A 10,393-nucleotide genomic window follows, 5' to 3' on the forward strand; every position below is an offset into this window, starting at 1 on the left:
ACACATATCCAATGTGTCACTCAGGTAATATCCTACCATTCTGATGTGGGATTTTAAAATTAAAGGTTAAAATGTCCAAATAACTCTATATTTGAAATCTTTTTCAGACTGATAAATCAGAACCATAGACTATTAATTGAAATAAATGTTTCATCAGACGGCCCTAATCCTAATTCCGTAGTCCACTAATCTTTTTGCACCCCAAAAAAGAATCTGCGCCACACTCCAGTCCAGCAGGTGGCGGTAATGCACAAATAAGTTGGTTTGCCTACCGCCATTAAAACTCAAAGAAGACGAAGAACAACAGTTCTTCGTGGAGGAACAAGAGGAGTTATTTTGTAACAGAGACAGTTTTCTGTAGCTACTGTTAAACTCAGGGTCCACTGAGGTAAAAATGCGGATGCAACGTTAGCTTGCGGCTCTTATGGCTTTTGCACCTGCATGCTCTGAGATAGAGTTGGGATGTTTTAAACCAACATGGAAGCCAAAAGAGTGGAGATCCCATCTGGCGTACTGGACGACCTATGCAGGTAACGTTAACTGGACGCTTTGCCGAGCTTTCCCGTCGTCGTTTATGTGTTCATGAGGCATTTTAGTGCATTCATAAAAACTGACTTAACTGTAATTTCTAATAAGGAAAAAATAAACAGCAGCGCTGTGTGCGATACACTTTGTAGTTTAAGCTCACATGCTGTTGAACTTTGTTTGTTGCGTGATGCATTCATGCTAAACTCATTTAGCTCAACGTTAGCAACAGATCGTTGTTTCGGTTTAACTGGTTTTGGAGTTATCTGGTGATAGAGGAAGCTGTGGTGTAGGAGTGGCCTATCAGAACCCAATCTAGAGTAACCAGGAAATACACATGCTGATCTTCTTTAACTGTCTATGTGCTGATTGATTCGCCTCTAGTTCACATTAATTCCTCTGAAACTTGACTATACGAGATGCTGAGCATGTGGTCCCGACACAAAACAACAGTGTATCTACATGTATTGTCTAGCTAAATGCGTGGGATTTTGTAATTGATGCCTGTTAGGCCATGTTATTGAAATGGGGTTTTCCTCATAATCTGAGTAAGAAAACTCAACTGCAGTAGCCTAGCACTTAACACAAAGCTTTCCAGTTTCACTTCTGAACGCATTTAGAGGGGCTTGTTCAATGTCATTCATAGCCTAATTTATGTAACATTTTATGCGTAAAAACGTGGCGAAAATTGATTCTGATTAATGCAGTGATAAAAGAATACATCTAAAATAAAATAAAAACTCCTAATAAAAACCTACTGACTCAAATCTGTCAACAAAAGAACAGAAGAATTTGGAATCTGACTTCGATTTTATGTACATTTTTTCTAGGCACAGTTACATCAAATTACACGTATATCTGGAATGATAATTTTTTTCTTCATTATGGATATCTGAAATTAAGATAACTATTAACAATTGGATTGTAGATATCTGAAATTGTAGTGTTTTCGAATAATTATATGGCAGATATTCAGACATTCAATAACTGAACATTGACTTTATTGAACCCACACTGGATTGAACTCCTGCCGCTTCAAGTCAAGTCAACTTTATTTGTCATATCTAAAATATGTGCTAGACATACAGAACAATTTAAAATACGTTTCTCTCCGACCCACGCTGGAATATGCACTTGTCTCATCTGGATGAATGAGTAGGCCTAATGAATATTAAATCTTGTTGTTGTGTTGAGCCAGTAGCTTTTAATTTAACACGTAGCCGACATAAATATAATAAATTTCTATTTGAATTGCCTGTAGATGTATCAACTCAAGTTAATTTGAGCGGATCACATAATGTTTGCGGTGAAAAGCTGTGGCAACGACTCATGTAGTGACTGTATCGATGCAAAGAAACCAAGTAATGATATTTTATTATGTGTTGTCAGTTGGTCTGCTTGACAATCTCATTTTGCAGGAATAAAATTGAAGTGAAATAAACAAACCGAGAAATGTTTCTTTTTAGATAAAACAGATGTTGACAAAGTTTCCTTTTTTCCTCTTGAGCAAGGCATCCCGTTTTCTCGGACAGTTCCTTGTTGGAGATCTCATTAGGCCAAAAGATCTGGCATGTTTTTTGGAGGCTTTCATTATGGAAAACTTCCATTCTCGTCATGTCGGTTTTGACTACTCACCAGCTTTTTGAACTAGCAAACAGACTTTACTTTTCTATGTCATGGTGTAGAATAATTTCTTTTCTTGTTTTAGCATTGAAGTTATAGTAATGGTTTTCTTCTGGTAAAAGTTATTTTTGTGAGTTGTCATGTGCACAATAATCGCAGAGAAAGATGTTAGTGCACGTCAGCACATAGGTCCATTACGTGACAAACCCAATGGATCATATCACGTGTGTGCACATTTCAACAGAGTAAGTGTAAGTCAGAAATAGACAACAAAACAAATCAAAAGCGAAAAAAAAGTTGTCTTGTTCTCTTTATTTATTTCTTTTATACTGTTCAACCAATACAACATGTCCTGTTCTGTAGACATGGTCCTTATTCATATATTTTATACTGTCCAACCAGTATAACATGTCCTGTTCTGTAGACATGGTCCTCATTCATATATTTTATACTGTCCAACCAGTATAACATGTCCTGTTCTGTAGACATGGTCCTTAATCATGTTAGACCAGTCCAATATGACCATCAGTTGAAATAAACCTTGTGTTGTTGTTATGGATCTATTTTGATGCAGTTCCCCATACCATACTTGTTTGGCAGCCTTGCCCACTTGATTCCCATTCTTCTTCATGGCTTAGCTGCACTAAGCCGCTAAACCCTTCTCCCATTCCATCTCTCCTGTGTCTCTCCAGCCGGTTCATCCTGCACATCCCCAGTGAGGAGCGGGACAACGCTATCCGGGTGTGCTTCCAGATCGAGCTGGCCCACTGGTTCTACCTGGACTTCTGCATGCAGAACACTCCGGGGGCTCCTCACTGTGGGATAAGAGACTTCGCCAAAGCAGATATCCTTACATGTGAATGATGAGGATGTTATTTAGTGTGTAACTTTTTGATCATAATGAACGTCTTTTACATTCAAGCCATTGTAAATTGCTGGGCTACCAAGCTAATTAAGACTATCAGCTCCACACAATTTTCTCAGTATGACTACAGTACGTTCAGAAGACTGTTGCGTCCGGCGACTTTCCCATGCAGAAACTTGAGTGAAGATAATAACCTCTTCTGAAGAGTCCGTCATGCTTTTTTAATCTTCCATGCCCTCCTTCCATGATGCGCTACCAGTGTTGTTGTCAATACTTAGAATTCGTCATGGGGGTGAGAGAAACTATGCACTATAGCTTTACTATCAACTTTATTTGTCTTTTTATTTTTTATTTTATTTTTTTGGATGCATTTCTTTACATGTTTCTAGGGATCGATAATACTGGTTTATCAAGGCTGATACCCATTATTATTATTACTATTATTGTTATTATTAATAATATTAATATTAGGTAAACAATAACAGATATTTGGAACCGATATGCATATACAATTAAAATTAAGATTTTGGCATGTTACAAACTCCAACACAAAACTGTGTTTAAGTGCTTTAAGTCAGGGGTCTTCAATGTTTTTTAAGCCAAGAACCCCTTAAATAGATGGATCAGGAACCCCCTACGACTTACATGGTTAAAATGAAGTTACATATTAATCTGGTCCTACAATACAAACTTTTAGGGTAAAGCATTTTTAGATCCCTTTTTTCAAATAGTCTAATAATTGTTGGCATGATTTTATTAACCTTGTTTTAATGTTAAACGCACTGTACATGTGGAACAGTCAATCCTTTGGGAGAAACTGTATCTGTGGATGGCTTCTTTAGTTAAACGCATCATTGTAACGTGTTATCGGCGTAAACGCAAACCCATTTTAATAGAAAGTTGGATGAAAAGTTTACTTCTTCAGGATTCTCTGAGCAGAAAGCCAAATGTGTTGCTCACATTGGACGTCATTAGGCGTTGTTTTTCCCTTGACAGCTGCAAACTTTTCCATCACTGTCCTTTTCTGCTGCCTCACGGAGAAGATGTTCAAAAAATCCTGGAACAGTGGAAGGAGTACAAGATGGGTGTACCCACTTATGGAGCAATCATTCTTGATGAAGCACTAGAAAACGTGAGTTTTTGTTTTTAGTTTTTACTTCTACACTGAAGCCAAACCTAACATAGTGTATAATCGCGATGTTATAATAATAATGGAATGACCATTAACTGACAAGAACAATTGTGACCAATTTCATATTATCAGGTGAACAGTTAAAACTAGTTTGTTTTAACCAAAATTGAACATAACTAAAGAAAAATAGGCCATACAATCTATTTTTTAACTGCTAGTTCACTTGTTGGTGCAAACTTTGCTCTAGCTAGTAGGATGGGTACCGAATTCAACCCTATTCAGGCACTGACCAAACTGCCTCTATATTATCAGGTTTATGACTATGTCTGCGTTTCCAACGTAGGTGAAACTGTGGTTATAAAAAAATCCCCAGTGGCTTAGGCCTGATGAGGGATCGCAGGCTTGCAATTACCCTGGGGGGGGGGGGGGGGGGGGGGGGGGGGGGAGACCTGCACTCCTCCCCAGCGGAGTGCTGTTGAGGTAAAGCACCACCATGTGATTGAGCTAACGGGGTGTTTTCTCTTTAGGCACTGCTTGTTCAGGGCTACCTTGCAAAGTCAGGCTGGGGCTTTCCAAAAGGGAAAGTTAACGAGGATGAAGCGCCTCATGACTGTGCAGTTCGTGAAGTAAGTCTCCTGTTCTTTGCTGTTCAACTGCAAAGCGTAAGCATTCAAAGCCATGTATAAATCACGGTTGACATTTGTAGTTCAAAAAAGACTGGGTGTTTTTCCAGGTGTTGGAGGAAACGGGCTTCGACATCAAGAATCGCATCTGCAAAGACATGTTCATAGAGCAGAAAATCACTGACCAAGTGGTTCGGCTCTACATCATACCAGGAGTGTCAAAGGATACCAAGTTCAACCCCAAAACAAGGAAAGAGATCAGGGTATGAATTCCCTTTTTCCCCACGTTTAATCATCACACTGACTGCATTTACATGCACATCCTTTGGGTTTTCAATATTCCGACTAAGCCAAGATATCTGAGTCTTTGATCATGTTTAAAAGTAGCTGTGTTTTATTTTCTTTTAAGCATGCATCTCTACCATAGCTGGACTCACTTGAACTATTGGCTGGTTGGTTTGTGTACAATAACCATAGCAACGCCCAGAGCTGATTGTAAGCCGTAAACTGGCCCTTAACTGGCCTGTTGAGAACTGCAGTAAAAACCTCGGTTGAGGTATTGATATTACGAATGCACTTTATACATGTCCAAAGAATGCCTCCAAAACCCAGAATAATACAGGAATAACACACGTCTTAATCAGGAAAGCCTTATTCCAAAGATCCAAACGGAATATGCTGTTTACATGACCCATGTCAAATTCGGAATATTGTCATATTCAGAATAATTGTGGTTTATTAGAGTGCATGTAAACATACTAATTGATTTCCATCTCTTTGTAGTTTGTAGAAATGTTTCAAAGTCTTCATCTTCTTTTCTTGTAGAACATTGAATGGTTTCATATTGAGAAGCTGCCATGTCACAGGAACGACATGACCCCAAAGTCCAAACTTGGACTTGCCCCCAACAGGTTTTTCATGGCCATTCCATTTATAAGGTGTGTGTAGTAGAAGGTTGTAAATAATCATTGAGTTATCCATTCATATTTCTTTTTTAATTTACCTTTTCAATTTGATGTTTTTCTCCGGAGGGCAATTGGTTTTACAGCAACGCATACAAACATGAAAAAACAGACATACAGTACAGAGGGAGATGTGGGGGGTGTCCTGAACATCACAGTCAGTAGTATCCAACTTTAACATTTTCCAGTTAACAAACCACAGTAGCAAATACATCTATTAAAAAAAGAAAGAAAAGGAAAGCCTAGGCATGTAGAATAACTAGTGGCTGAATGAAATAAAAATATAAAATAAATACTAGGGCTGTCAATCGATTTAAATGTTTAACTGTGAATTATCGCAAGATTGTCGATAGTTCCTTCACGATCAATCACACATTTTTTTTCTGTTCAAAATGTACTTCAAAAGGGATAGGTTTTAATGCTCAAGTGGTATTTAAGACTGGCCACACTCTGATCACATGCCAATAACTTAGTGGCTCAGGAAGGGCTTTGAAACTCAACTTGCCTATTCAAAACACCCTTTTCCTTGGGCGCCTGGGAAGCTCACCTGGTTGAGCGTGCGCCCCATGTACTAAGGCTCCGTCCTTACCGCAGTGGCCGCGGTTCAATTCCGTCTTGCAGGTCTTTGCTGCATGTCACCCCAATGTCCGAGTTGAGATTGGTCACACACAACTATTTTACAGTGGCTCCGAGCGGTTATTATCGCTGCCCGTGACAACTGATTGGTTTAAAGAAATGCCAATAAACCAAAGCAGGTTCTCCCATCCAGGAAAGGTTGTGTGCACTAGCCAGACCTTCTTCCACTCCGCAGCATGTGGTCTGGCAAAGCAAGACTAACAGAATCATAACACAGCTCCAGAATTTACTGTTAGGGATTGTTAAAGCTCCTCTGCTTTTTTTTTTTTCTTTCAATGAGCAATGGTAAAAAATCATCAAGGACTAGGATGGGCTTGCCAAGCAAGGTGCCAACCTGCTCATCAGGAGTGGTTTGGGGTTCAGTGCCTTGCTCTGAGCTGGGGATTGAACAACGAATCTTCTAATTAGTTTAACAGTGCACCTACCAATAGCTCTAAAGATTCCTATAAAATGTGTTGTATCTCATTGCCTCAATGTTGTTGATTTTTTGTTTGTTTATGTTATAAAAAATGTGACTCATATTCATTATAGTAATTGAGTGGTATTGATGGCACACTTCCCGCTCCACCTGTACAGACCGCTGCGAGAATGGATCAGCAGGCTGAAAGGCGAGTCAACAGACAGCGACGAGGACTTTGCAAACAATGGCAACACTTCAAGCAAAGCTTCAGACAACACTTGGTAAACACTTAATCAGTCATCAGGGAAACACTTACCCACCACTTCTTGAGTGACAGCAGGAGCTTCTTTCTCTTAATCAAATAAAGGCTAATTCTTGATGGGAAATGATCACTAATTATTAGGGCTGGGACGATATGCTTTGGTCCCGATTCGGTTCCTCAATGATCCATGGGCGCCGATTGGATTTTAGTTGCAATTGTCATGTATTGGGATTCTCAAAGTTTTGCAATTTGACAGTATTGTGTTTTGCAATTTTCTTTACCTCCTTAAACAAAAAGTTAAATAATTCAAATCTAGAGACATTACTACAAACTGATTGTTTTCTAAGGAAAATGTCTTTTTCTGGGAACTGACATGAGGTAGTCTCCGTCTGCAGTACCGAAGAAAAAAAATATTTAGGTCAATCGCTGGTTTAAAAAAACAAAAAAGATGAAAAAGGATTGATTCTAAAAATTGCCAAAAAAACATACGTAGCTCTACCACTGGGAACCACCAGAGACCCCACATTATAAAATGATTGTGACGTTAGACATATTGCAGTACTCTGAAATATTTTGCAATATAAAACCTTTTTCCAACTTCAAATTATGACCCCAAAAGGAAAACTGAAAGGATTCATCTTACTTCAATTGTATTTCTGCAAGATGGGAGTGGACTGAAAAAGCCGTTGCTTTTATTATTCCATTACCAAAAAGTTTATTCTCATGTGCAATTTCTATAATAAATGATCAAAACTTGGGGGCACCTGGGTAGCTCACCTGGTAGAGCATGAGCATGCGCTCCTGTTCAGAGGCTCAGTCATTGTGGCCACGGGTTCAATTCCGACCTATGGCCCTTTGCTACATATCATTCTCCATCTCTGTCCCCTTTGGTGTCTAAGCTCTCCTCTCAAATAAAGGCCTAAAATGGTAAACCAATAATCTTAAAAAAAACTTGGTGTCCATGTATTGATACAGTATTGGAATGGAAAATATCCCGAAACTATGCTGCACCCATTCCCCCGCGCTGCTACTGAGCTTTTAGCTTGTGTCAGCTTCTTGTTTTATATTTTGTAGCCCACAAATTCTACACTAAACACTACACTGTCGGTGGAAAAGCTTTGATAAACCTGCTAACATCTCAGCATAGTTAGAGACTAGCTGGGGAACATTTAGCAGCTAAAGATACCGAGATTCTTTTCCGGAGACCCAGATCACAGCTAAAAGGAGAGTGAATATTTAACTGAACACATACGTTCACAACATTTTTTGCAGGGCTCCCCTTTTCCAGACACTAATCTGGTTTCAACAGTTCTGGCTATGTTGAAAGAGGTGGACTCTAATTACAAACGTTATCCCTACCATGATTCAAGTGCTTAATATTAAATGAGATGGGAAACTTTTTCTGCAGCCAGAGCAGAGAGTCTGATAAGGTATATCTGATGAGATCATTAACACAGTGTGGATTCTTCTACAATTAAAAACAACCAAGGACTGAATTTGTATTTAAATCATTAACACTTTGCAATTTCCCAACCTATCGGCACTCTCAAGAATCAAAGGAAACTTAAATAAATGGCGCTATAATCTTTGATTGTGTTAGAAGCTGTGTTTTAAAACTAGTTGAAATGGAAAGCCAGTAAGAACAGCAACGTGACTTTACCGATTTATAAAAAGATCTATTGCTCTTCATTATTTAGCCTGATTTTTTTAGATCTGATCCTGAGTGCCATGGTGATAAACCTCATATCTGTGATACTTGAAAACTGGAGCTAAGCCAAAACATAGCTGGCTAATTCCCTGATCTTGCGTTGTGGTACAGGCCCACGTCACTTGTTTTGGCCCATAATGTCTTTAGTTCTACAAACTATAAATCCTTGCTTTATTTTCTCACATTCGGTGAGGCAAGGCTATTTAGCAGAGGCACAAATGCTCGCCGTCTGGCGCTTGTGTTTGGTTTAAAGAAATGCCAATAAACCATCCAATCCAAGCAAGGCCAGACTAGTATCATAATGACCCTTCAGCGGAAGTTACAGGCATTACCTTCTGGGCAAGCATCAGTTGACCATCCATTGTGTTGATGTAGAATAGAAATATCCATCTTTTTTTTTCTTTTTTTTCTTCTTCCATCTTTTAGGTCAAAATCCCGCCGCCTCACCGGTGGCGATGCTTTTCCAGGAGACAGCTGGGCGAAACACAAGCAGCAGAAGGCTGTGGGCCAGGCGAGCCAGCAGGAGCTCAACCAGGTCAGAAAAGACATACCCTGCTGCAGTTCAACACTATGTAACAGCAGCATTTTCCAGTTTGGCAACATGTTACGAACCGTTAATATTGACATGTTTGCTAGACTGTGGAAAACATTGGCTGAATTCTTCCTAGTGTGAAGCTACCATCCCTTTTAATATTGGTTCGTCCAATGGACAAGCAGCACTGTTCACAAACATGAAAAATAATCTGCAGCTAAGACTTGTTAGCACTGGCTAAATATATTTTCTTTTGTATCCGTATTAAAGTACGTATTGAAGTCAATATTTTTTGTCCATTCCGGTTATCGCAAAAGCCCTACTACGAGCATAATGTTTTTTTTTTTTTTTTTACTATTGTTAAAGAATAAAATCCAAAACAAACAGTAAAGCACCAGTTCATATACCCCATGACAGTAGTTCCCAAACTTTAGCTGTAGGGCCCCCCTTTGTTAGATTAATGTGTGTGGATACTGGTACGGCCACTGAAATGGAACATGGAATCTGTCTGTGGCTTGAGACAGAGTCATCTCGTATCTTGTGTTCTTGCGGTGTAGAATCCACATTTGAAAGGCAATGGAAAGAAATGTCTAGACTCGTCTTATGTGAAGAAAGGAGCAAATGACAATGGAGCCAACTGCCAGCAGGTGAAAGCCATATTTGTAAGTACAAAACAGTATTTGTTTCTGATTATTGTTTTTAGTATAGAGACCATGTGTGATTCTGACCTAGCGAAGAAAAAAGGTTTAAACCTCAATACAACTTCTCAGTCAAACATTTCAAACTTTTCTTGTCCAGTGGATCTTTGGCCAGTTTTACACTGTATGTACAACTTGAAAATCATCAACTTTGGCATGCTGATGCACTGTAGGTGATGATTTAACTACAAGCATTGCACTCTTATTACTATTTCTACAGACAGAAGTTAAAAAACTTCAACCCAGAAGACTGCAAGACAGTTTTGAGAGAGGTATGGTTTGTTCAATTAACATGTCTAACTTTGAGACCCTATTTTTCTCAGCTAACTCAACTATCTAAAATACTTTTACTACGGTTTTTTTTAAAAATAAAACTTGCCTTTTTAAAGGTACGTTTTTTTTTTTTTTTTTTTTTTTTTATAACCTG

General features: G+C 38.8%; 1 protein-coding gene across 2 annotated transcripts in view; it reads left to right on the forward strand.

Annotated features, from left to right (window-relative positions):
• Positions 1-266: 266 nt before the first annotated feature.
• Positions 267-10,393, forward strand: part of dcp2 (decapping mRNA 2) — a 10,821-nt gene continuing 694 nt past the window's right edge. Inside the window, exons 1-10 of one of the 2 annotated variants that reach the window (XM_034895532.1) lie at positions 267-530; positions 2,841-2,992; positions 4,018-4,145; positions 4,673-4,771; positions 4,879-5,031; positions 5,594-5,706; positions 6,943-7,047; positions 9,163-9,271; positions 9,826-9,930; positions 10,187-10,238. In XM_034895532.1, the coding sequence (XP_034751423.1) occupies positions 478-530; positions 2,841-2,992; positions 4,018-4,145; positions 4,673-4,771; positions 4,879-5,031; positions 5,594-5,706; positions 6,943-7,047; positions 9,163-9,271; positions 9,826-9,930; positions 10,187-10,238 (1,069 nt within the window). In that variant the 5' untranslated portion in view covers positions 267-477. The remainder of the gene's footprint in view (positions 531-2,840; positions 2,993-4,017; positions 4,146-4,672; positions 4,772-4,878; positions 5,032-5,593; positions 5,707-6,942; positions 7,048-9,162; positions 9,272-9,825; positions 9,931-10,186; positions 10,239-10,393) is intronic. The other variant, XM_034895533.1, reaches the window with a different exon arrangement.

Source organism: Etheostoma cragini, chromosome 16 (genome assembly GCF_013103735.1).
Source record: "Etheostoma cragini isolate CJK2018 chromosome 16, CSU_Ecrag_1.0, whole genome shotgun sequence".
NCBI lineage: Eukaryota > Metazoa > Chordata > Actinopteri > Perciformes > Percidae > Etheostoma > Etheostoma cragini.